Source organism: Peromyscus leucopus, chromosome 3, assembly GCF_004664715.2.
Source record: "Peromyscus leucopus breed LL Stock chromosome 3, UCI_PerLeu_2.1, whole genome shotgun sequence".
Taxonomy (NCBI): domain Eukaryota; kingdom Metazoa; phylum Chordata; class Mammalia; order Rodentia; family Cricetidae; genus Peromyscus; species Peromyscus leucopus.
In genome coordinates, this window is record NC_051065.1 from 61,069,047 (window position 1) to 61,096,349 (window position 27,303).

The 27,303-nt window shown below is 44.9% G+C and overlaps 1 protein-coding gene and 1 pseudogene across 4 annotated transcripts; one reads left to right on the plus strand and one right to left on the minus strand.

Moving 5' to 3' along the window:
- Positions 1 to 1,773: 1,773 nt before the first annotated feature.
- LOC114700093 (GTPase IMAP family member 3-like) lies at positions 1,774 to 8,825 on the minus strand. 4 transcript variants are annotated; one of them, XM_037203718.1, is made up of 5 exons: positions 8,579 to 8,825; positions 6,326 to 6,437; positions 4,773 to 4,904; positions 3,963 to 4,014; positions 1,774 to 3,440 (listed from the first exon to the last, which is right to left on the minus strand). In XM_037203718.1, the coding sequence occupies exons 4-5, from the start codon at positions 4,003 to 4,005 to the stop codon at positions 2,560 to 2,562; spliced, it is 924 nt and encodes a 307-aa protein (XP_037059613.1). In that variant the 5' UTR covers positions 4,006 to 4,014; positions 4,773 to 4,904; positions 6,326 to 6,437; positions 8,579 to 8,825; the 3' UTR covers positions 1,774 to 2,559. The 4 variants fall into 4 exon arrangements, with proteins under 4 accessions (XP_037059613.1, XP_028735408.1, XP_028735412.1 ...); XM_028879575.2 differs by lacking the exon at positions 6,326 to 6,437; XM_028879579.2 differs by lacking the exon at positions 4,773 to 4,904.
- LOC114700134 lies at positions 6,060 to 26,334 on the plus strand (annotated as a pseudogene).
- The last annotated feature ends 969 nt before the right edge of the window (positions 26,335 to 27,303 follow it).

Consider the following 27,303-nt stretch of genomic DNA (forward strand, 5'->3'; position numbering starts at 1 on the left):
GGAATAAAATAAAGGAATTAGACACAAACCTGCAGGGTTTTTTCTCCTTTCTCTTTGCGGGAGGGCATCCCCCAGCTCCCAAATAATTACAAGGAGATTTATTCTTTCTTATGAATGCCTGGTCTTAGCTTGGCTTATTTCTAGCCAGCTTTTCTTTTTTCTTTTTTTCCTACAATTGATTTATTTTTATTTTATGTGCATTGGTGTTTTGCGTGCATGTATGTCTGTGTGAAGATGTCAGATCTTGGAGTTACAGACAGTTGTGAGCTCCATGTGGGTGCTGGGAATTGAACCTGGGTCCTCTGGAAAAGCAGTCAGTGCTCTTAACCACTGAACCATCTCTCCAGCTCTAGCCAGCTTTTCTTAAATTATTCCACCCACCTTTTGCCTCTGGGCTTTTACCTTTCTCTATTTCTGTATACTTTTCTTTACTTCTTACTCTGTGACTTGCTGTGTAGCTGACCCCTGGTGTCCTCTTTTCTTCTCCTTTTTTTTTTCTCACTCCTCCCGCTTCTCTTTTTCGCCCTTTATTCTCTTCATCTGCCAGCCCTGCCTATCCCTCTCCTGCCTTGCTATTGGCCATTCAGCTCTTTATTAGACCAATCAGGTGTTTTAGACAGGCACAGTAACACAGCTTCACAGAGTTAAACAAATGCAACATAAAAGAATGCAACACATCTTTGCATCATTAAACAAATGTTCCACTGCATAAACAAATGTAACACATCTTCAACTAATATTCCACAACACAAACCCACACAGGTATAGTTATGTGACTTTTGACAAAGATGAAAAAAATACATACATCAGAGGAAAGATAACATCTTCAACAAATGATGTTGGAAAAGCTGGGTATCCTTGTGTAGAAAAATGAAGCTATACCCCTGCCTCTCAATCTGTGAAAATCAGTTCAAACTGTATTGCCTTGACATAAGAACTGAAACCGTTGAAAGAAAAAGTAAAGGAAATACTTCCAGGTTCAGGTAAGGAGTTTCTGAAAGGGCTCAAGCTACTCTGGAAATGATGCCAACAATCAACAGATGGGGTGTTATGAAATTCAAAAGCTTCTGCACAGTGTAAGAAATAACTCACTGAGTGGAGACAGCCTGCAGTGTGGGGAAACCCTTTCACAGCTGTTCATTTGCTGTAGGATTGATATCCAGACACACCAAAAAAGTCAAAAGAGAAGAAAACCAAACAGTCTAATTCCTAGATATAGCTAGAATTTGAAAGAAAGAAATCAAACAACCCAGTTGATAAATGAGCTAACACAGAGACATTTCTCAAAAGATGGACTACAAATGACCAATAAGCATAAGAAAAACATCTCCTTCACTAACCATTAGGGAAATGCAAATTTCTTGAGGAGTGTTAGAAAGATGGCTCAGCAGTTAAGAGTGAGCATGTTTCAGGGGACCAGAATTGGTTCCCCAGCACCCACGTCAGGCAGCTCTCAGCTGCCTGTAACTCCAGGTCCAAGAGACCTGGCACCTTCTTCTGGAGAGGATGCATAAAAAAGGGGAATAGTTATACACTGTTGGTGGGAATGTAAACTAGTTCAGCTGCCATGGAAATTAGCATGAAGCATCTTCAAGAAACTAAAAATGTAACCCAGCTATAGCATATAGAATGAAAATAGTCTGACCTCCTCAGTTTTGGTACTTCTGTTCTTCTTTTGGAAATGGGAATATTTACTATGTGACACAGTATGGTGGAAGTATGCAAAAATTTATATATATCATCCAAAACTCCAGATCAGCACAACACAAAGACAACCACACATCAGTGTTTATGGCAGCACTGTTAACAACAGCTCAATTATGGAACAACCCAGGTGATGTAAAATGGGAGAATGGATAAATAAAATGTGATTATATCATATATAAAATATATATGATAATATATGATGATATACATGCACAGTGGAACCTTTTTACATTTATTTTATTTTTTGAGAATTTCGAGAATGGCAACTATAGTTACATCATTTCTATCCCCCCCAACTCCTCCCATGTCTTCCCTATTCCCTCTCAACCTCATGACTTCTTATCTTCTAATTATTATACACATATGCCCATATGTGCACATATGTACACATAAATACTACCTGCTGATTCATTTAGTATGCCTAATATGTATATGTGTTTAGGGATGACCACATGGGATTGCATAACCTATTGGGGAGTTCATCCTTGGAGGAAATTGACTCTCTTAGTACAATATAGTTGCCTAATATATATATATATGCAGAGGATGTAGGTTAGACCCCTACAGGCTCCCTGATCTCTGTAAGTTGATTCTGGGTCAGTTGATTCTGTGGACTGTGGTCTCTCTTGTGGTGCCCCTGACCTTCTGGTTCCTCTAATCTGGTTCCCACGCCTTCTCTGCAGGACTCCTGGGCTCGGAGCTCTGCCTAATCTAAACTAGAATCCTAAAGGGGAAACAGAAGAGACCCAGATTAGCAGTCTCACAGATCAGAGAGTGGTTTTCTGAAGGTGATGTTTTCATCAAAATGAATCCCAACATGGTGCTTTAGAAACTTCCCTCAAGTGCAAAGTGTCAAACATTGTAAAATATGAGCAGAAAAATAACAATGAGGATTGCTATGCCCAACACAAAACTAGCACAAATTCCATGGTGCAAAGCCACCCACTCTTTGCCTCTGAGGAGCACCTTGAGAACCCAGCTGCCCTCCTGCTCCTCCAGCTTGCGCTTCTGCCTCTCCACCTCCTGCCTCACCTTCAACAGGTAGCACCTATAGGCTTCCTGATCCTCACTGTAGCTGCCATTAAGGAGCTCATGGGCCTGAAGGAAGAGGTCGTTGCTGTAGAAAGAGCCCTCACACTCCTGCTCCAGCCTCCTCACCACAGTCATGAGCTCTGCCAACTGTCCCTGCTGCTCTTCCCCTGAGGCCCTGTTATTAAAGGCACAGTACCTCCTCCCACACTCCTGGACCAGGCTGCGCAGGCTGTGGTTGTCAGTGTGGGTCACAAACCCATCCAAGGTCTCATCTGTCAGGTCTTCCTTGTGGGTGAAGAGGATGATCATGTGCTTCATGACTCCTGCCCCAAAGATCTCCTTCACCCTCCTCACGGCCATGGTGTCCTGGGCTGTGAAGCGTCCCAGCTGGGTCACCAGCAGCAGCACATGGGGTCCTGGGGCACACAGCAGGTAGCAGTCTCCAATGTCCTTGTCCATGTCTTGGTTCTGAGCCTTTGACTCAAAGATGGGGGGTGTGTCTACCACTAGGAAGCTCCTTCCCTCCCATGTGCCTATCTCTGCCTGGCTGGTCCTGGTCACCGACTGGGCTCTGAGCCTGGACTCGAATGCTTGTCGGCAGAGGATGCTGTTCCCTGTGGCACTTTTCCCACAGCCAGATTTGCCCACCAGGAGGATCCTCAGCGGCGGTGATCCTGGGGTGCAGGAATCTTTCTTTCTGCCTTTGGGGTGAAGGGAAGCTCAGGTGTAAGAAATGATTCATGAAGAGAAGGACCCCAAACTGACAGGACCTAGTGCAAACAAATGGGGTCTCAGCCCCTTTCACCACCTCACACCCACCACACCCCGGGCTTGTGGGATAAAGTGATGGTCAGGGTCCAAGGCATCTTTCCCCTAGGGATTCATCAACGCAACTTTTACCATTTTCTGTCCAGGTCTCAAGTGGCAAGCCAATGCAGAATGCTCAGGGGAGTCCAGGGCTGGCTGGCCATTCTGGTTGTCTGCCCCTTTATATTCATCTCCTGCCACCCTCCCTGGGCTCCATTTTACAGGATGGCAGGGTTTTATCTTGGGAAACTTGCCCTTGCTTTGGAGAGTGTGACAGTTAGTGGCCTAATCCGTTCAATTGTCTGGTGGTACATTTGTCTGGCTTCAGGGGCCTGGGAGGAAGTTTGTCCCTGTCTAGGCACTGAGCAGGGCTCCTTGACCTTTGAAAAGAGTCCCACTGCCAGCAGCCTTCTTACCTGTGGGCAAGGAACTGTTTACACCTTTCTGAAGCATTTCCATCTTTTGTTTCTAAAAGAGAAAATATACAAAGAGTGTTCGTGTTGGATTTCAATGTAATACGCAGCACCAAACGCAACACCTTGTAGAAAGGGACATCAAAGCAAAGAAAAAGAACTGCTGGAGTGGCCCACGCCCACTTACAGGTAGTTCTAAATGATGCAAAAGAGAAAGATCCAGGAAATGGGTATGCACAGTGTGATCACATGGACAGACTCATTGTCACCATGACTTGTCTTCAGCCCACAGGCAGAATGAAAGTGGGCTGTGTACCCACAATAACAGTTAACTAAGCTGTTCAGTTATTTCCTACTGAGCACATGGCTGTCTGGGCTTCTTTAGGAACCTAGTACTAGAGGATGCTCCCTGCCCCCCAGCATCTCCAAGAGATAAACACAATTCTTCCTTTGTTCCATGGCAATGGTCCCTCTTGCTCTGCCCTGAGCTTAGCTGAGTCCAGATCACAGGACTTTCTCTGCCTAAACTGGGAAATCTCCAGGAAATCTCCAGGCAAACCATGGCCAGCTGTTCACCCAGGAGTAGGAGTCTATTGTGGGGCCAGGTTGGAAAGTGGTGGGGTGCACCCAGTAAGCAGAGAGAAAGGCTAAGTTCTGAGGCTACCTAATCAGTATGTGTGCTCCTGAGATCACAGCTCAGTTTCCAGCTCAGTCCTGGACTGGAGACACCTTGAGGGTATCTCTCTTCCTTTCTTTCTGACCTGTCCCTCACAGGCCTTCCTTTTGATCCTTGTCCTGGCCCACTCTACCTACCTCCTGTACCAGGTAAGGGATCCACCGGAGAATGACTTCCTAGCTTCCTTCCATGTTCTTTATACAGGATGCCAACTGAAGGTGTGGCCCAGATTAAAGGTGGTCTTCCCACCTCAAAGATCTAGATTAGATCTAAATTAAAAGGTTTAATTAAGAAAAAATCCCTCACAGGTATGCCCAGCAATTTGGTTTTAATTAATTCCACATGTAATCAAAGTGACAACCAAGAATAGCCAACACAGGCCTTGAAGTGAATGTCTAATTACAGAATCTCAGGGTCTTTGGTGAGTCAAAACACTCTTGGGAACAAAACACTTTGGGGAGCAAATGCATTTCCTAGGTGCCTTATCATGCCTCTATATATGAAACTGGCCAGAGACCAACTTGGCCAGAAACACAAATTAATAAACAAAGTTTGGGTCCTTTAATTTTGATACTGGATGCCAGAACCCAGCATTTTCCCAGTAACTTCTTTGTCATCCATGCTGAAGATGTTTTCAGCTCCAGGCGACAAGCTGTGGTGATTCTGAGTCTGTCCTTGTGATCACATTACAGGTTCCCATTTCTTGGGTCTTCTTCCTTTGGGTCAGCAATTTCCTGTCTCTTGGATTCTCTGCTCGGTAATCAGTCTCACAGAAACTGATCTAATCTGGTTCACACAGATGCCCAGGACACTCACAGTCCTCATAAAAATGGCTAGCTATGTGTCTTGGGCATGGGCTTTCACATGGAGACCTGTTCCTGAGGACCATCTGTCATCCTGCCCTCCGAGAGGTTTTCAGAGATGGTTAGTCTGTATCGGCTTGATTGGGCCACTGGGCCAGCAATCTGATCACACAGAAAGGCAGATGCTGCTGTGATGGCTGTGTGCACATCACTCCATAGCAGTGATTCTCAACCTTCCTAATGCTGCAACCCTCTAATACAGTTCCGGGTACTCACATGTGGGCAGATCTGCCTGGACACCGATAGAGAAGCAGTTCCTAAAACCATCAGAAACACATGTTTTCAGATGGTCTGAGGTGACTCTGTAGGGTCTTGACCCACAAGTTAAGAACTGCTGCCCTACAGAGCAGGCCTCATCCAATCACGGAAAGGCCTTAGGAGCAAAGCTGAGGTCTCCAGAGAAGAAATCTACCCAAGACTGCCCTGGCCTGAGTTTCTAGCCTCCAGACACCTACAGGGTTCAGACGTTCTGTCCTTCCCTGGTCACGAGAGCCATTTCCTTAAACAAATCTCTGACTGTGCGAGGAATATGTTTCCTTTTCTCTGGAGAAGCTGAAGACCATGAGAGCCAAAGCCCAGCTCAAGCAGAGACGCAGCAGACCGAACTCGGTCTTCAGCTTTGCTCTGTGCTCCTTACAGGTGAGGAAGGAAAAGCAGGCGGTTTGAAGAAATGGCTAGGGGTTATCATTTAAACTCAAGACACCGTTGCTGGAGCTGTCTCTGGGTCCCTTGCATGGTGGATTCCAGCAGGGCATCGGGGAGGTGCCCCTGAGCAGCGGTGGGTAGTGCAAGATCCAGGTAAGAGGCTGGGGAGGCGAGTGACTTACAGGGTAGAAAGGAGCACGTGCAGCCAGCTACAGACACAGGCAGAGGGAGATGGTGCTGGTGTTTCTAAGCTAAGATCCGGGCACCCTGGAGGCCCTGTGCGGCTTCACACTCCTGTGAGGAGAACAAGACTTTGGAGGTTGGACAAAACCACGCTTCACAACACTGCATGAAAGAGCAATGGTAACACTGTCGCAGCTTCCTGGGCAGTGTGCCCCCAACTCAGGCTGATAGGATGGGCTCCCCCTGCTGTCTGTGGCCCCTGGGTGCTGGCTGACCAATGGTGTCTCAGGCAGGACTATTCATATGATGCCTTTGGCCGAGCAGCAAGTGGCGGGTCATTCCCCCAAAGTGAGAGCCTTAAATTGCTGCTGGCTCAGGATCCCGCCTGATCAGAAAGGAACGAAAGCAAGGGCGGGATCATGGGGGCTTCTCATTTCTCAAGCCTTCTTTATTCTTCAGGATTGGGAACGTCTCAGTGTTTCCACATGTCCCTCTCCTGTGCTTTCTCTAGTTGGAACCCCCACCCCCACCCCCCACCCCACCCCCGCCAGCAAAATGAATGTCACCTTTTCCGTTTCTAGGTCGCACACTTTTGCATTCTGCCCCCTTCGGGGTATCTTATCGTAAGCCACCACCCTCTTGGCGCAGCACTGAGCCCTCTCCCAGCCCACTGGGAGCCCATCATCCACCACCCCACCCACCTCACACCCATCCGTTCTTCCGCTCATTTTTCCCGTAGTCGGTAGAACGACCAGTGGGTGTGCATCAGCTATTTCCTGCCCCTGGTTGGACCTCAGAGCCAGCAAAAGTGGAAGAGCTTCCCCACGCCCCTCCCAGGACGTGCTCCCTGGCATGGTGCAGAACTGGAAGAGACTGGAGGAGAAAGTGGGGGGGGGGGCAGGCCATGCTTTGAAATACTGTGAAAAGGTCACAAATGTTGGCCTTGAGTAGATTATCTTAGTCTCATTTGACAAAAGTAATTTGTCAAAAGTACTATCCTTTCCCATATCCTTGACCACAACATCTTGAAGATAAATGGACCCTGATCAGAAAAACATGACATGCTGATATAAAGATAAACCACTGTGCAAGGGTCATGGGGGTCATTTCCAGGAAAATGACCTGGAAAAAGCTTCATTCTGGTTGCTTTGACTCATCTTTTTTTTTTTTTTTATGTATTACTTTATCCAAAACACAAAAAGCAAATGCTTTATGTGAATAGATCAACCCAAGTGGTACCCTGACATCCTCTCCATCTTTAAAATGAAAGCCACTTCCCTCCTGTCCAGCACTGTGAATATTCACCAAGAAAAAGAAAAGTAATGGGAAAGAAATAAGACTAAAACTCCCGGGGCTGAGGAGATGGGACAGCCAGTCCAGCCAATGGGTGAGCACCGGATTCCGTGAGACCTGTTTCAATAGCCCCTATAAAGAGACCGGGGAGACATCTCCCTCTCACACATGAGGAGTGGAGTTTGTATTCTCAGAACCCACGTAAGAGATGAGTGTGATTGTGATTGAGTTCATCTGTAACCCTGGCCCTGGAGGGACAAGATGGCATGGAGACAGGTGATCCCTGGAGCTCATCTGAAGTTTCCGCTCCAGAGCCTAGGGTTCCTTACTGCAGCAGCAGAAACTTCAGGGCAGTTCTGGGCCCCTGAGCCTGACTTGGTGAAGCAAATGTTCCTAGGGGAGGCTAGGGAATTTCAGATCACTCATGAGGGCAGTACTCTATCTTCCTTCCCCAGCACTAATTTCCCAGACCACAGGAAGCATGGATACCCCATCCTAAAGAGTGGTTTCCCTCCAGCCAGCTCCTCTCTAGCCTCCAGACGCTTAACACGGCCACCTGAGCAGCCACGGGGAGATTACTTTAGAAAGTTCGCCATTCCTCTCCCTCCTTGGAAACTCCTGGCAGGAAACAATCTCTAAGAGTCGACCTCCCCTGAGTCCCAAGTGGGGTATTAGGCTTCTCAGATCGAGAGAGAAAACTCACTGATGTTCCACAGATAGACTAGAAACCCTCAAGGAGAACTCTTGAGGCACAAGACACTATGGCCTCCACAACTTTTCCTAAAGTTAATAAAGAGATCAAATGCCTTGCCCTTCAGGTTGACACTAATTGTTACGGGTAGATTCAAAGGGGAGCAGGGGAGAGGGACACACACACACACACACAGACACAGACACACACACACACACACACACACACACACACACACACACACACACACACACACGAGCTCTGTTACCTGGTGGGCGCTGGAGGATCTTTCAATTCAAGGTCTACACGCACTGTGGAGCACCTTCCTGTTCTAGGCAGCCTCTCACAATGTTTTTTAATCTCTTCATGAAAATACAGGAGTTATGAGAAGAGAAAAACAGCTCACAAAATCTGTCTGCCGGGGGAAGAAGATGGTGTCTCCTGGGGCAAAGGAAAGAGTGATGTGTACGGGTTTCTCAGCTGCTCAGAGAGCAACTGAGTAGAGCACCCAGAGGAAGAGGTTGATTTAAAAAAAAAAAAAAAAAAAGTTCTTTCCTGCCACACCCCTGCCGCCCACACCACCGAGATGCTTTTGTGAAGAACACATTCTCTACAGGACTAAGAGAACAGAGAAGCATAGAAGCGTGCGTCCCAATCCTCCACCTCTCCCCCTGGGCCAGGCAGACAGCACGCATCTCCCCAGCCTCGCATCTCCCCAGCCTCGCATCTCCCCAGCCTCGCATCTCCCCAGCCTCGCATCTCCCCAGCCTTGCATCTCCCCAGCCTCGCCATTCACTTCTGCCCTACAGCTGAGACTAAAGTGGCTTCCCAGGGTCCGCTGGGCAAACCGGCAGGTTTGTGCTTGAGTCAGGATGGTTGCCCGCCTTCTGGGGAGAACGTGGGAGGACAAGGCTTAGATTTCCTCACCTGGGCAGATCTTGTCTCCACAGAACCCACGGAGCTAGCTACCCAAGCAATGATAGGACATAGGCAAACCACAAGCACTTACTTAGGGAATCCCAGGTCCCCTCCGCCTCTGCCTGCTGCCCTGCTGGGCTCAGGGTGGGAGGGTGATCCAGGTCTCCTCTCTGGAGAGCCTTGCAGGTGCCCCACTTCCCTGCATGTTTGGGTTCAGATAACTGTTTTTATTTTCTGTGTATGAGTGTTTTGCCTACATGTATGTAAGTGCCCTTTGCACATACCCAGTCCTTGTAGAAGCCAGGAGAGGCTGCTGGACCCCTGGAACTGGAGTTATCGACAGTGGTAAGACTTTCTTAACTACTGAGCCATCCCTCTGGTCTCAAGTCCAGATGATTGAAGAAAGTCTAAGCAGGAAAGTGGGGTATGAGTGACTCTGGACCCCTGTGGAGTGTGGAGAGCAGACATTCCAGTGCAGTGGCATTCATAAGCGAAAGCCAGGCTTGACTTCCACAAACCTTCTGTAATACAACTTTAACTTTTGAGATAATAGTGAGTATTTCATTGAGCGAGTGGAGGCTTTGAACCAATAGGAAGCATCTCTTCTTTTAGCTGCTGAAGCATTTATTTAATCATTATCAATAAAAACTCAGGAGTCAGATATAATGGTAAGAACCTGAATGATCAGAGAAGTAGCGGCAAAGTGACCAGTGACCTCCTATCTCTTTCCTTCCTTGATCCAAAAGGCCTAAGAATCTCCTAAGCCCCTCCCCACTACTTCCTGTGTCTCTCTATATGTCCTCCATCTTCCAAAACCTCTATGGCTAATTTTGGTCAGTTAGTAGCTAGCTCTGTCCTCAGATACTAAGTAAACTTTATTGCCAGTCTTAGGAGTGTCAGAGTGAGATCAAAATATCTACAACAAGCTGCAGAACATCTTCTAGTCTCTTATTTTTACCAATTAAGAAAGATCAGCTCTAAAATAACAATGATATTCATGGGTGTATCACAAAAATGTTCCCACCCGAGCCAACTTCCAAAGCTGCCTTGGCGTGTATTTTATAAAAACCTCATGCATGGGAATGGAGTGCTGCTGAAGGTGTTGGAGCCCCCAGGCCTCACTGGGCTTCCACGGAGAAGATAAGCTCAGCAGCCTTAACACCTGCAGGCTAATCCGTATATGTCTGAGCCACAGAGAGAAGCCTGGGGACCTTGAGCCACACCTGTCTGGACATCAGGGAAAAGGCAACTGGAAGGAAGCACAAAGATGCTGTCTTCAGTCTGCTCTCTGGGCACACAGGAGATGACATCGATCTGGGCCAGATGAAAGGATGCCTTTCCTATAGCACGTTCATATTCTTAGCTGGGTTTTTTCCCCCATCAAATTACAGGTGTTTTCTTGGTTCCTGAAAGCCCCGTGTTTTATAGATGTAAATATTATCTACCCCAGGTCCTGCCCATCCAATCCTCTGCAGCTCCCTCTCTTCCTCAAGTTGGAGCCTGTGGCTATTTGGAACTCTTTCTTAGTCAATGTTCACTGCAGAATTCTGGTGCTGGCCTTCAAAGCAAAGGTGCATGCTGCTGCGAAGGAGCTGTCAGCAGCGAGGAAAGGAAACTAAGCACCTGCAGCCACAGAGAAAAGCCGCACACATCTCTTCTACCAGAGCCTGGAGCTCAGAACTGTAGCTCTGTGCCGTGGAAACAGCCCCTGCCATCCACATGCTGTTGTGGCTGTTTCTTTGACAATGTGTCCTTCATATAAGATTTCCTAGACAAATCCCGAGAGAACTGATGATCTGTCCCCTCCTGACACACACATGCCTGGAAATAATAAGGCGACACAGGGCTCGAGAAATGGTGTAGTGGTTCCGAGCGTTTGCAGCTCTTCCAGAGGACCAGAGTACAGCCCCAGGAACTCCAGTACCTACTTCTAGCCTCCTGTACCTGCACACATCTCTCTCTCTCTCTCTCTCTCTCTCTCTCTCTCTCTCTCTCTCTCTCTCTCACACACACACACACACACACACACACACACACACACACACACACACACACAGAGGGGGGTAAGAAGAGAGGGGGAGGGAAGAGAATTTCGAAACATTTTAAGCAATACAGTGAAAGAATTAAAGAATTGGAAACTTTCATTTAAGTTCAAATATGCAAACTACTTAGTAACTGTTGTCAATGTCTTGCAAACACTGCCCCCTGCTGGTTTCCTCTTGAGTTTGCTGTGTTGCTTTTTGCCCAGTCTGGAAATGCTAAACAATGTTTTGAAGGGGAGGGGTTGTCTGTTTTTGGTGTATGTGTGTGGTGTGTGTGCGCGCATGTGCGCTCCTGAGTGAACACGGGGAGGTCAGAAGAAGACTGACTGAAGGCGTCTTCTATCACTCTTCCATCCTTTGCCCTTGAGATGGGGTCTCTCACTGAATCAGTCTCTACTAGACTAGCTGCCAGGAGCTCCAGGATCTGCCAGTCTCTGCCCCCAGTGCTGGGATTACAGGCACAAGCAGTCACACTAGATTTTTATTTGAGTGCTGGGGATTCGAACTCAGGTTCCCATGCTTGCACAGCGAGTACTCTTACCCACTGAGAGCTAATGCTCATCTCCCCAGCCCCAACAAATGTTTTCTTTATGACTTGTTAATTTAGAGAGCCCTTCTCTCTCATGCTTTGTTTAAAAACATGTTACTTTGCCTACACAGGAATCCAAATGTGAATGCCTATGTCAGTTTTGTTCACAATGTCCAAATGCAGAGGCCACACAGGCGCCTTTTAGTAGGTGGATGGATGACTGGATAAAGTGACACATCCAGGCCATAGACATTAAAAAGAGATGAGTTAGCCAGACACACGAAACTTACATGCATGCTGCTAAGCAAAAGAAGCTAATCTGGAAGCGCTCTGTGCTGCACAACCACAACACAGTGGTAATCTGGAAAAGGCAACCATGAAGACTTCAAAGACCACCTGTTGTCAGGGACTTGGGAAAGTAGAGAGAGAAATGAACAGTGGCGCATAAAGGAGTTGTTTTAGTCTTGGTTCTCTAGAGTCACAAAATTTATGGAATGAATACATATATTCATTGATTGGAATGATAAATTACAGGCTGCAGTTCAACAATGACTAGATGTGAATGGAAAGTCCAAGAATCCAGTAATTTCTCAGTCCCGTGAAGCTGGGTGTCTCAGCTGGTCTTCTGTAGATGCTGGAATCCCCAAGAAGTAGGCTCCAATTCAGTGAAGGGACGGATGTGTTGACAAGGCGAGGGCAAGCAGTTGAGGAAGAAGGAAACTTCCTTCTTCCACTGTCCTTATCTAGGCTTCCAGCAGAAGGTGTGGCCCAGATTAAAGGTTTGTCTTTCTGCCTCGAGATCTAGATTAAATGTCTGTGTCATCCACCTCAAGATCCGGATCAAAACCCTCAAGATCCGGGTCAAAATCATGCTGTCTTCTGTTGCTGTTTGGTTTTGCTAGCTACTCTTTTGGGGGACCATCACCCAGCTCCCAAATAAGTCACACACAGAGGCTTATATTTAATTATAAATGCCTGATCTTAGCTTGGCTTGTTTCTTGTCAGCTTTACTTAACTTATCCTGTCTGTCTTTTGCCTCTGGGCTTTTACCTTTCTTTTTTGTATACCTTTCTTTCTTACTCTTTTGCTGGTTGTGTAGCTGGGTGGCTGGCCCCTCGGTCCTCCTCCTTTTCTGGCTCCTTCTTCCTTGAGCTCTGCCTATCCTTTCTCCTGCCTTGCTATTGGCCATTCAGTTCTTTATTAGACCATCAGGTGTTTTAGACAGGCAAAGTAACACAGCTTCACAGAGTTAAACAAATATAACATAAACAAAAGTAACATACCTTAAAAAATATTCCACTACAGTCTTCCTGCCTCCAGATCCAGATCGCAGGTGTGCCCTCCATTTCTGTAGTGTAGTTCATTACTGATATAGTCAAGTTGATAACCAAGAAGAGCCATCACAGGAATCTTATGGTAAGAAGTCTGACTTGTCAGTTCCTGTTACCATCCACTTGTCAGGACCCACAGAATGTCAAATACCAAGAGTGACCCCTGGTGTAAAGCTACAGACTTTAGTTAATAAAATACATGAATATCATTTTAGTGACAGTAACAATGCTACCCTAATGCACCATGTAACTGACAGGAGAGACTGGAGGCCGGGGTGAGGAGGGCGTGGCCCCTTTGTACTTTCCACACAGATTTCCCGTAAATTTAAATCGAGGCTGGAGAGACAGCCCTGCAGTTAAGAACACTGGCCGCTCTTTCAGAAAATCAGGGTCCAGTTCCCAGCATCCACATGGCATCTCACAACCACCTGTAAGTCTAGTCCCAACACCTTCTTCTGGCCTCTGTGGGCACTGCGGTGCACAGACACTCATGCAGACGAAATCATCCAGACACATGAAAAACAGAATACAGGTTTAAAAGCGACTGTCTTTAAAAACTGATTTTTAGTAAGGCCAGTTAATTAAACGCAGACGAGGATGAAAAGATATGAGTTAGGGCAAGAGGCAGGGGTGGTGAGATAGAAAGGGGAGTTGAGGAGGGGAGCGAATAGGAGGGAAGAGGGAGATAAAGGGTGGGGAGTAGGAAAGCAGTGGTCATTTGCAGGTAACAAACTCACTGCCAGGACAGGCAGGCTGTGGCCGGCCGGCAGTGCTGTCAGGGATGGGGAGGTGGGGTGAGCGCTCAAAGGAGACTTATTTTTATTTATGTGTGTGTATGCCTTCATCAGCATTTCTATTGCTGTCAAGAGACACCGTGATAACGACAGCGCTTATAAAGGAAAGCACTTAATTGAGGCTGGCTTACAGTTCAGAGGTTCAGTCCATTATCATCATGGTGGGACATGGCAGCATGCAGGCAGACGTGGTGCTGGAGAGGTAGCTGAGAATTCTACATCTTGACCCACAGGCAACAGGAAGTGATCTGCCCCATTGGGAGTGGCTTGAGCATAGGAGACCTCAAAGCCCACCTCCGCAGTGACACACTTCCTCCAACAAAGCCACACCTACTCCAACAAGGCCACACCTCCTAATAGTGCCACTCCCTTTGGGGGCCATGTTCTTTCAGACCACCACAGTGTATATCTGTGAGTATATGTGCACATGACTAAAGGTGCCAGAGGAAGACATCAGATCGCCTGGAGCTGGAGTCGCAGGAGGTTGTGTGCTGATGTGGGGGCTGGGGACCAAACTTGGTTCCTCAGGAAGAGCAGAAAGCACTCTTAACCCCTCAGCCATCTCTCCAGCTCTGTGAATTAGTCTTAAATGACCGTGAAGGCCTGATTCTAGCATAAGATGACATTTCTTCCCATTGCTGCCCACTGTGGCTTATGTCAAGTGAAGGCTTTTACCCCCCCCTCCCCCACACACACACACAACTCTCCTAACACTGTGTTCTTTATCTGGTTACTTGGGTTTACTGCTGTTGATAAAACCTGACACTAGCTTCTCTAATCTCCCATTTAATTCATAGGCAGACAGACAACAGGCAGATGATAGGTAAATAGGTTAGATATATAATATAAGGAGAGATACAGTTCATGGAAATAATTGTAACATACATAGCAACAGGGAAGTGGGACTTGGATGTTTTGGAGCCTTAAATCATGTGTACAGTGAAGTGGCCATCCCCTCTTATAACAGGACTGGACCTAACAGGGCCAGTTGTTTGTTTGTTAGTAAGTTTGTTTTTTCCAGGGGCCACTTTGCTAAGATCTCTGCCTCATATTACCCCACCATCCTGTGTTGACTCATCTCTGGCTTCAATCAGACCCTCGGGAAGTACTTCCAGTCTGGTAGCCAATAAGGGTTCTACTGGCCACAAGCAGAAACTGTTCTTACTATTTCAGTCAGACAGACCCCTGACAGACACTGCAACCACAGTTACTGACTAGATGTCGTGAGCCAATCATAAAATGATTGCTGTATCAATAAGGGTCTATACACCATCACTTCAAAGCACACTTACCTACAGCTGGAGTTCCCCTAGTCCTGCTTAAAAGGAGCCTGCAAGCTTCTCTCGGGGTCACCATTTGCCACTGTGTCAGATGGTTTGACCCCAGCATGCTGGAATTCTTTGTTAAATGCTCTTGTTGATTGTATACATGACTGGTGGTCTTTCATGGGACTTTTCACAGATGCTAACATACAGTATTATTTAATAATATACCTACTAATTAAAATGTATAGCTCCTATACCAATGATGTAGAAATTTTTAAAGAGATACAAATAGTAAGTCAATCCACTGGGCCTTTAATCCTAGCACTTGAGAGGCAGAAGCAGGTAGACATTCATGAGCTTGTGACCATCCTGGTCTACACAGTGAGTCCTAGGCTAGCTAGAGCTGAAAAGTGAGATTCTGTCTAAATAATAATAATAATAATAATAATAAGTTAATAATGAAAATTCAATAGAATAACAAAATGGAATCACAAATTGCTCAATAATACAAAATAAGGCAAAATTAAGACTAGAAAAACCTAGAAAGATTAAAAACAGCTACAAGATTATGATTTTAATTTAACAGTATCATAAACATAGTTTGTTAGAGTATTAGAAAACAGGACCCATTTATATGATGTGTCTGAACTCCCACCTTAAAAATAAAGACATAAGTATGTTAAAAGTAAGAAAACACTAATGTCAAACAACGCGAGATAAAACTATGTTAATGATAGAAAGGTAAACTGCAGTACAAAGGGCATCACCAGGATTCAAAGGCTCTCTACACAGTGCTGAAGATGTCACTTCCCAAAGATGATGCAATAAAAAATTCTCAAAACACATGAAGAAAAATGAAAAGAGCTAAAGGAAACAACCATGAAAATACACTGTTGTAATTGGAGATTTTAATACTTTTCTCAATAATGGGTAGAGCAAGCCAGCAGAAAACCATTAAGTTTGTATGTAAATGGCTTGAACAATACTAATGACCAATTGACTTACAGGTGTTACAAGACACCCCGACCACTGTCAGCAGAACACACACTCTACCCATGGAATTTTAAACCAAACAGACCATATTCCGGGCAATAAAACAAGTTTTCACAAATATTAGGACACAGAAATTTAGCCGGGCAGTGGTGGTGCAAGCCTTTAATCCCAGCACTTGGGAGGCAGAGGCAGGCGGATCTCTGTGAGTTCGAGGCCAGCCTGGGCTACCAAGTGAGTTCCAGGAAAGGCGCAAAGCTACACAGAGAAACCCTGTCTCGAAAAACCAAAAAAAAAAAAAAAAAAAAAGAAAGAAAAGAAAAAGAAAACAGAAATTGTGTCATATGTTTGCAAACTACAGGGGAGGTAGCAGACCTTTTGAGAGGCAGGGCCTTGTGAGATGTCAGAAGGTCACTAGGACATTCCTTTGAAGTGGACAGTGAGTCCCCAAATCTTCTCCTCTCTCTCTCTTTCATATTGTCCACAGAGAAACAGATTTCCTCAACCACACACCCTTACCATGCTATCCTGCCCTGACACTGGTTCAAAGGCAATGATCATGAATCAGAACTTCCTGAAACATAAGTGCAAAAAGAAATAAAATAAACCTTTCCTCTTTTAAAGTTGATTATCTCGGGCATTTTGTTTCAGTGATGGAAGGCTGACTAACACAGACGAGGCAGTAAGTGGGATTAACACTCACCGTCAATGGGAACACAAAAACTGAATAGGTGTATAGTGAAGGGGGAGGCACTAATCCAGGTCAGTTTGCCCAGATGTGGAGATTAGGCGGCTGGAGACTAAAAGAACTTTATATAAAATAGCAAGTTATAGTTGGTAGATTGATTCTCACAAACTTACAAAACTATCACATACTAGGGCTTCAACAGACAAGCTAGCGTATTGCAGATGATGGGTCTGAGCTTCTCCCTGCCAGAGAAAGAAGTTCTAGATAAGCAGGGCTAATGCTAGGATAAAGTCTGGTATTGGACTAGAGCATATATGTCAATATTTTCTCATGGTTCCTTTCTTTTCTTTTTTGTAGAGAAATGAATGTAGATGTGTTTTGATTGTCATCTTGATTGGATCAAGGGACATCTAGAAAACGAGTTAAGCCCTCTTTCTGGGCATGTCTGTGAAGCTGTTTCCAGCGGGTCATTGGCAGGTAGACAACAAACTGAGTGTAAACAGAGCCATTCCCCAGGGCAGGGCCATGAAGGAATGAGAAAGCAGAAGCACGAAGTTGGCATAGACCCACATGGGGCCCTTGGACGGGGGTGCATTTTGCTGCTGTTGTGACCTATGGGTGTCAGACTCCAGAGTCCTTAGCCCTTGGCTATGGCCTTGTGCGGTCATCTCGCTGGAGATTTCAGGCTTCCGCCTAGGGCTGGGGCTGCATTCTTGGTCCCAGCTGTTCTGATTTTTTCTCTCTGTAGCCTGCAGGCAGCTGCCGTGGGATCATTCATGCCCTGATCAAGCTAAGAAACCCACTGTTTTGATCACATTTTCTTGGTTCTGTTGCCCTGGAGAGAAAGTAATACAGTGTTTGTATGTGTGGTTGACAGCACATGTTCATGTATTTCCTAGCTCTGCCTACCGACTCCAGGAAGAGATGTCCTGTAGCAGTGAACACAGCCCACACTCAGATCTTGGTACCTAACATCCACTCCTTAGGAAACTAAAGAAGTGGATGATCCCAAGGACAGATGAGGGAAACCAATACACGATGATTGTAGAATAGATTATTGTGCACACAGTAAGTAAAAACAAACAGACTGAAAAAAGAAGGTGGGTGTCAAAAGAACCATGTAAAGGGAGGCAAATCTTTACCTCAGTCCTCCCTTCCACAGCTGGACCTAAGAACTAAATTGACATAAGAAAGCTCAGCAGAGGAAAATGATGCAAATGTATGGTGATATTTTATTAAGACGGTTGGTTACATCTACACAAATGTAATTAACACAAGTTTTACCCAGAGCGTGCCTTCCTGAGGAACTGAAGACTTAGAAAGGCACTTAGCATCAATACACAGATACTGGCTTGGATGGAAAGTAGTGGTCTGTGAAAAGGCACTAAGACAAGTGAACATGAGTGGGTAGAGAAGTGACCAGGAACAGCTTTTCCTCAGCCTCATCTACCTTCATGACAAGAATGCCATTGTCTTTTGGTAAAGTGTAGGTGGGGTGGGGAATCTTCCAAAAGGGAATTTCAAATTTAGCTTTTAGAAGCGACAAGTATCCAAGCGATCCCCTTGCACCCCCTGATGGCTTGGTGTCTTCAGCTTAAAATAATTCTTATGCTGAAGTAGCCTATTTGGGGGTGGTACGTTCTGAAAGAGCCCCCAAGGGCAGAAACTTCCTTTTTGTAAGACTGTCCCAGATCCATCACTTGCAGAAGGGTTGGTAAAATTGAAGTGACATCATTTTGTAATCCTCAAGATACTGAAGGACCCAGGCAGTGATCCTCAATGATGTCTAGACATCATTACAAGGGAGAAACAGCTATACATCCCTAGAAGCCAGGGCACACACCACTTCCGTAAGTCATCTTGGGTACTGTGAGTCCTGAATGTTTGATCGTAATGAAGTATATGATGGTCAGTTTTCATTGTCCATTTGGCTGCATTTAGAATTGCCTAGGAGACGTGACGTCTAGAGGGTGTTTCTAGAGAGTTCAAGCAAGGAAGAGGCTCCATCTTGAACATGAGCACCACTGTTCCTTGGGCCACAATCACAGACTGAACGAAAAGAGGAGAAAATGGGGAAGACAGCCGGATTCCAGTTTCCTGACTGCAGATGCTCCGTGACCAGCCGCAGTATGTTACTGTGGCCATGCCTGCCCTACACGGGATGTATGCTCCCCCATGTAAACCCTCCCTTCCTTAAGTTGCTGTGTGTTGGGTGTTTCATTACTGAGATGAGCAAAGGGAGTAATACAGAGTGTTTACTGAGCTTTTAATTGATAATGATAAAGGACAAGTTTCCACTCTTTTGGTATTATGTGAAGAAATTATTACATCTAAAACCACCTTTTAAATTACCAGGAGGCATAGGGGTTTAGATGACACAAGATGTCTACACATGACAGCTGTTGACATCTGGCAATGTATGAATCCAGTTCAGTGTATTAGTTTGTCTTCTTCTAGGAATGAACATCTTTCCACTTAACAAGCTCTCTGTACTAGCTTACTTTCTACTGCTTGATAAACACCAAGACCAAACATAACTTTGGGAGGAGAAAGGGTTTTATTTGGCTTCCTCCATCCCTGAAGTAACTCAAGGCAGGAACCGCAACAGAGGCTGTGGAGGTACACTGACTGCTAGCTTGCTCTCTGACTTCTGCTTTGACAGCTTGCTTTTTTTTATATTTTTATTTTATAATTAATATAATTTTACATTTCAGCCTAGATTCCCCTGTCCTCCCTCCTCCCATCCCCCAGCCTTCCCCACCAATTCACTCCCCATTCCCACCTCCAAGGCAAGTTCTCCCCTGGGGATTCATCTCAGCCTGGTAGATTCAGTTGAGGCAGGTCCAGTGCCCTCCTCCCTGCACCAAGACTGAGCAAAATGTCTCAGCATAGGCCCCAGGTTCCAAAAAGCCAGCTCATGCACTAAGGACAGATCCTGGTCCTACTGCCTGGGGGCCTCCTAAATAGTTCAAGCTAATCAGCTGTCTCACTTATCCAGAGGGCCTGATCCAGTTCCATGGGGGCTCCTCAGCTATTGGTTCACAGTTCATGTGTTTCCACTAGTTTGGCTATTTGCCCCTGTGCTTTTTCCAATCATGGTCTCAATATCTCTCACTCATATAATCCCTTCCCTCTCCCTCTCCCTCTCCCTCTCCCTCTCCCTCTCCCTCTCCCTCTCCCTCTCCCTCTCCCTCTCCCTCTCCCTCTCCCTCTCCTCTCTCTCTCTCTCTCTCTCTCTCTCTCTCTCTCTCTCTCTCTCTCTCTCTCTCCCTGATTGGACTCCTGGAGCTCCACCTGAGGCTTGGATCTCTGCATCTGCTTCCATCAGTCACTGGAAGAGAGTTCTATCATGACAGCTTTCTTATATAGCCCAGGCTTGTCTGCCTAGGGATGGTGCCCCCAAAGTGGACTAGTCCCCTCTACATCCCTAGAAATCTAGAAGATTACCCCACAGATATACCCACAAGCTAATCTGATCCAGGCATTTCTTCAGTTGAGGGTTCCTCTTCCCAGGGCACTCTTGGTTGAATCAAGTTGACAATAAAAACTAACCAGGACATTTTCTAAACAGATTCAAAGTAACTGTTAAACTATTAAAACTCACAATATTTCAAATTTCTCAAACATTTTAGATTGATTAGTTTAAGCAGAATGCTTCTCAAGTCAGAGATAGAATTTATAGTCATTTGATAATGGTTTTTGGTCTACGTCCCAGATACTGACAAACAGGCTCTAGTGGCTGGCTAATGAATCCTGCAAGCCAAGCAGTTTCTACCATTTTGTTTTCAACAAAAAGGAAGGCAGGTGTATCCACTAATGGACCATTAAAAATTAATGGTAGCCCTCCATACTGTCTGGGGCATTTATCTTAAAGGGGTTCAAGGAACTGACTGGCATCAGCATAGCAAGATTGTTCCCATTCCTGCTGATTTATTTATGTGGAAAAGATTGCTCAGTGCCAGCCTTGGTCAAGTAAGAGGAAAAAACAGGAATAGCATTAATGCCAAACATTGTCTCATTCTAGAACAATATGACATCATATATATATGTGTGTGTGTGTGTGTGTGTGTGTGTGTGTATTAAGAAGACTCCTTCAGCCATCGAGAGGTACATACCCCAAACTTCAAAGTTTCTGACAAATTCTTTTACAAATGTTCTCATAAATTTTGTCATTTTGATCAATTGAGTATTAATTAATATCATGAGGAAATGTCACAGTTAAAGACTTTTGATCTCTGAAACTGTTTTCAATGTTAATATGTATTATATTATTATATTATATGTAATGAAAATGGATATAATAAATATATATAAACAATGAAAAATTTAGATTCAAAAATTATTTTACTACATGCACAAAAGCTGTAAAGAACAATGCTTTGGAAAAAACCTGCAAGCCCACAACAGAGCATTTTTAGAAGAAGACTCAGGGCAGTCGGACGCTAGAAAACAACACAAATATTCACCAACAGTGCAGGGAATACACAAGACGTTAGCGTGCCTCTCCAGGGCAGTGGTGCGCAGCCATAAACTTGAATGAGCAGCACAGATGTGGATACATTCCATGTACACCAAGTAAGCCAAAGAAGAGCCATTTTCTCCCCCAAAGAAGGCAGAAGCCCATCTCATTCCCCCCCCCCCAGGGTTAATCATGAGAAGAGTTGATTTTTTTTATTGCACAGAGTAATAGGTATGACTCTAAAACCATAAAGAAAAGTAAGGGCACAGCGGCAACACAGGATGGAGAGGGATTCTACCCTGGTGGGCAGGGGAGGAGGATGTGACAACCCGGCAGAAAAATGAGGCAACCCAAGAGGAACTCGGACAGGGCACAGACACTCAATAACTAGTTATAAAAATGCAGTCCTGTTGAAAAACAGGAAACAAAATCAGTTTAAACCAGAGACATCCATGCTCTTGGACAGAAGTACTCTCTGTGATAACAATATTCATGCCTTCCAAACTGATGCATTGCATAGACTTCCCATTGCGATCTGTGGTTTCTGTGTGTGAAATGTGACCCTCTGGGTTCACCCATCTTTCCTTTTTCAGTGCTGGGCAATCATGCATAGGTCCTTGCACATGCTGGATTGTCCTCTGTGGCTGAGCTTTGTTCCCAGCAGTTGAAAACACCTTTTAAAAGTGTTACCCCTACTTTGTTAGATATTAAAACCATTTAAGAGAAAAGACTTACACACTCTTAAGTAATAAACAGAAGCAGAAGATATTCCAGGTGGGGCAAACCTTACATAATTCAAAATAACTGCTAAGTAAAGTTGAAATGGTGATTACACACAAAAGGGAAGCTTCAATAATGTCGAAGCTCCTTAGGAATGCATAACCAAAAAGGGTCCCTTCCATCCTTATTTTTAGTAATATTATTGATAAAAGGACCAGAAAGAAATACAATGTCACTGGGCGGTGGTGGCACATGCCTTTCGTCCCAATACTTGGGAGGCAGAGCCAGGCAGATCTCTGTGAATTCAAGACCCGCCTGATCTACAGAATGAGATCCAAAATTACACAGAGAAACCCTGTCTTGAAAAAAGAAATGCAATGCCAAATGGTTTAGAAAAGGGCATGAAATAAAATTCTAAACCATGCTATGTGGGAGGGAAAGGAGGCTTGGCCTTATAAGGAAGATTTCTATGACAACCTCAGGCAGTGGCAGTAGTTGCTTTATAGTAAATACAGCTTTCATAGTTGGAAATGAACTTCAAAAGTGGTGAGAAGTTGAGCCTTGTGCTGGCTAGTTTTATGTCAACTTGAAACAAGCTAGAATCATCAGAGAGGAGAGAGCCTCAATTGTGCAAATGCCTCCATAATTAGGGGTGTAGGCAAGCCGTAATTTTCTTATTTAGTGATTGATGGGGGAGGACCCATCCCATCCCTATTCTGATGGTCCTGGGTTCTATAAGAGAGCAGGCTGAGCAGGCCAGTAAGCAGCACCTCTCCATGGCCTCTGTATCAGCTTCTGCTTCCAGGTTCCTGCCCTCACTGCTTTTGGCAGTGAGCTGTTAGATGAAAGTGTGAGTGAAACCAGCCCTTTCCTCCCCGGGTTGCTTTTGGTCGTGGTATTTCATCAGCAGTAGCGAGCCTAACTGAGGCAGGGCTGGAGAGTTAGCTCAGCGGCTAAGACCATACACTCCCGCAGAGGGCCCAGTGAAGATGAAGCTGGGTGGCTACCTCACACTGTGTGAAACTCCAAGAGGCTTTCATCCCAGAACATGGAAGGCTGCGGCAGGAGGATCATAAACTGTCGGGCTGGTTACAGAAGGAGGCCCCGTCTCAAAAGACAAAAAACCAACAACAAACAAAAAATTCTCAGGTCCACAGGAGGGAATTTACATTCCAATCTGTATAAAAGAAATAAGGTAATGAAAATCTTAAGACAAAATATAGCAAACTATTTCTTCATGAAGACATGAAGCCATAAATCATTTCTTAAAAACAACACATGGTTTTCATATACCAAAGACATAAAGTTGAAAACAAAAGATGAATTTAGAGAAAAGAAAATTTGAAACATAAAAATATCTCACCACTTAAAAAACCATGCAAAATCTGTGTGGACTGTTGTCAGGTGGACAACAATGGCCAATCTCAACTTCTAAAGCATCAAATGACAACTTGGAAACTTTTGAAGGTCATGGCATCTGCTGTTGGCACAAATGAGTGGTGAGCGGTAAGAAAGGGCAGAGCCCCTTTAATGCAGGCTCTGCTGAGAACTGCATCCCTTGGCAGGCTTTGGCGAGGGCTCTCTGATCAAATTCACCCTATGTTTAAATATTTATACCCTTCAATGCAGAAGCAGCCATACTGCACCGAGTCCCAGACAGAGCCTTCGCTGATATTTTATTTTAAAAGTAAAGAAATTTTCCCCATGTTTGTTCTACGTTGATAAGGAGTTTCTGTGCTTTTTCTCTGCACTTTGGCTTCCGGGCTTCTTTACTTTGAGCCCTTTGCCCTAGCCTCGGGCCCCTGTGGTATGTTTGGTTGTGGATAAATGGGAATATTGTGTTACTAAAGAAATAAAATAATCAAAGCAAGTGTAGTAACAGAGTTAAACAGGTGTTGCTTAGAGATAATAGGGAAGATCAAAGAGAAATCTTCCTCTGACTTAAACTTTTTCTTTAATGATTTAAGTTACCTTTATAACTAAGGAATAGTTAAAACGCACAAATAAGTACACAGCGAAAATCATCACTCACCAGCTTCATCTTCCTGGCTTGTTCTCTCCCTAGAAGCAATCACTATTTCTAGCTTGAATGTTTCCTTCCCAAACTATCCTATGCGTGTAGGAACAAATAAATGCACATGGTGTTTATGTGTGGGGATTTGCATAGGTTACAAAGAATATACAAACTGTTGTTCTGCAATATGGTTTCATAATGCAAATTCATTCACAAAGGATGGGTCAATGAGAGGAACAGTGGAATTTAGAAATCACATCGGGAGACAGGCTTTATTTTCTCCCATAAATTTTTATCAGGAGACTCCACAAGTCGAAGCACGCTCTTCCATTCTCACCAGTAGGTGGCGCGCTCGTACTACGTGTGCCGTCCATTCTCTTGCTTCTCTTTCCTGGTTTTTCTGTCTTGGAAGGGCGCCACCAAGGATGCTCTGATTCGCTGTGCATTTAGCTCCACAATTTAGGAGACTATACTCTTCCTTATAATAAGCACTTTTCATCAAATTTAATTTATTTTATTTCAAAAAGTAAAGCTAGGACCTCATGTATCCTAGGCTGGTTGTGAATTATGTAGCTGGGGGTGGCCTACAACGTCAGGTCCTTCCAGGTGCTGGGATTACAGGCCTGCCCCATCACACGGTGTTTGTGAGGTGATAGGGATAGAGCATGTGTGCTGAGCAAGCACTTTACCTACATCCCCAGCCCTGAGATTTTATTTTACTGTATCTTTCCTGTTTATAAGGAATTAATTTATCACTTTCATTACAATGCAGTGTCTGTCTGTCTGTTTTTCCTTTGAGCTCTACATTTAGTGGCACAAAGTCTCAGCAAGACATTCTGATCTTGCTCCGCTGGTAGTGGCTATTTAATGTGACATTTGCCGGGCTGTCAGGGTCTTCAGCAGCACACGTCTTTATCAGGAATTATCCCTCCCCCCACAGCCTTTGAACAAATAACACGATACACACATTGCTCTGCATTCAACTTTCGTTTATGAACTATGTAAGTACAGCAACGCTTCTTTTCTCCCTGGACAGCTGCAAGGTGCAAAGTGTGGAGATGAGAATGGAGTCAGATCTCAGGCCGTTCTCTGGAACTGCCATCAGGTAGACTTGCATCCTCTAGCAATGGTTTCCACCTGGACTTTGTCTAAGGCGAGGAGTCCCCAGAAGAAGAATATACAGCATATATACTTTAAGAAGAGGACAATATAAACATGGCGGTTTAGTAGGAGCGCTAATGCTGCTGGAGTAGTGCTGGAAGCCAAGAAGGCGGCAGGGAGAATTTGAAGGTTGGGGTGGCATGTGCCAACCTCCCAAATCAAGCCTACAGACAGTCAGTGAAGGGGTTTTCAATTCACACCGTGGTAGCAGGTGAGCTGGGCTGGAAAAGTCAACACCAATTAACCTGCTGTTCTCACAGATTTGTACTCGCCAGAGTATCCAGGTCCTTCCCCAGAATAGAGGACGGGACAGGTGGAGCAATCTGAAGTTTTCCTCAGAGAAGGTGGTGTTTGGTTACTGCTGAGGACGTGATTTGGAGATGCAGTGATTAACAGCAATTGCTGGCCTCCTGCTAATGACTGCATGGGCAGTAAACCTGAGGATTACTTAGAAGCGGAGTCTCCCGTGAACAGACGTCAAATGCCTGGTAACAGGGCCCTCTGTTGTTTATACTTCATTGCTCCTTCAGGACATGGATTTCCGCCATTGGATATTGAGTTTATAGAAGGTTTATGTGAAAAAGTGAATACTACCCCACAATTGCCAAAGCAGACGCTGGAGGGACGCCAGCAGTTTAAAAAACAGATGAGACAAATCCATGCACATAAAATGAACCAATATGTATTTCCAGAAGCAGATGATGAAGAAGGAGTGAGGTGTTTAGAAGACAGAAGCCTGTACCCCTTGTCCTGCGTGCTCGGCATTAATTAATAATTAATCAGGGAAGTTGCAAACAGTGGCGTCAGAGAGGGAGGCAGCCTTGGGGTGTGGCTGGGGTTGGAAATGGTGAACGTTGTGTGTTTACAGTTCTAAGTAATATGCTGATGCGAACACACGTGTGGGACTTGAAGGACTATTCATGTACACTGTGAGGACCACAGAAGCAGGAAGCAATCAGAAGCAAGGGCCACTTACTAGAACGCTGTGGTGCAAACAGAAGAAGGCGGGACCATGCCACCAAGATGCAGATGGAGATGGAGCAGGTGTTTGACATGGAGGCCCAAGAAAGTTTAAAAGCTGGGGTACTTCGAGACAGAGCTTTGGTGCCATGAGCAGATGGGAAGGAATTCAGAAGTGCAGCAAGGAGAATTAGAGGGGAAATGTCCTCAGTTTGAGGAAGAGAAAGAAAACTTGTAAAAAAAAAAAAAAAAGTTCAACAATGTATTTTTAGAACAGATCTCTTGAAGATGGCAAAAAAAATATATAGAGAGGGGCTACATATTTATTTATTTATTTATTTACTACTTACTTATTTGAGACAGGGATTCTCTGTATAGCACTGACTGTCCTGGAACTCACTGTGTAGACCAGGCTGGGCTTTAACTCACAGAGATCCCCCTGCCTCTGCCTCCAAGTGCTGGGATTAAAGGTGTGTGTCATCATGACTGGCTATAAGATCTTTTAAACTCTATTGAGTATGTATTAGTTGCCAATATGCCAGCGTGGACAGCAGTGTTTGTTGGACCTACTCGACCAATTTGTACCAGTTTTAACCATGATGGTGGATTTAACAGATTTAAAAAATGTTTTTATTGTTATTGTTCTTGGTGCAGATTAAAGTATCTTGAACTGTCTAGGATGCAGTGTACTTAGAAATTAACAGCCATAAGCACCCATTCATATTCTCCTTTCCTTATTTAATTAGAAAGGTGTCTTCAGTTTAATGGAAGAAAACAACTTACTGTTGCACAGGTCTGTTCTGGTAGTTTGATTGTCTACAGAATATTCCAAAGTGAAAGAACTCTGGAAGGTTTCCCTGAGGATAAGTTGCCACAAAATGATGCAAACTATGCTTTTCTGTGATAATTACGTTCCATGCCACTTTAGAGTAATGTATGTGACCTAACACAGTGAACTCTTTGACAATTCTGTTGTCTAAAAGTACACATGGGAAGGAAAACCTACATGCTTACGGTGCACATGGAACTTTTTTTTTTTTTTTTTTTTTTTTTTTTTTGGTTTTTCGAGACAGGGTTTCTCTGTGTAGCTTTGCGCCTTTCCTGGATCTCGCTCTGTAGACC

Excerpts from the sequence above, each read along its gene's own strand:
- LOC114700093 (XM_028879577.2), bottom strand. The coding sequence starts at position 4,005 with ATGGAAATGCTTCAGAAAGGTGTAAACAGTTCCTTGCCCACAG. Across the intron at positions 3,441-3,962 it reads AAACAGTTCCTTGCCCACAG|GCAGAAAGAAAGATTCCTGC; the intron begins GTAAGAAGGCTG and ends TTCACCCCAAAG.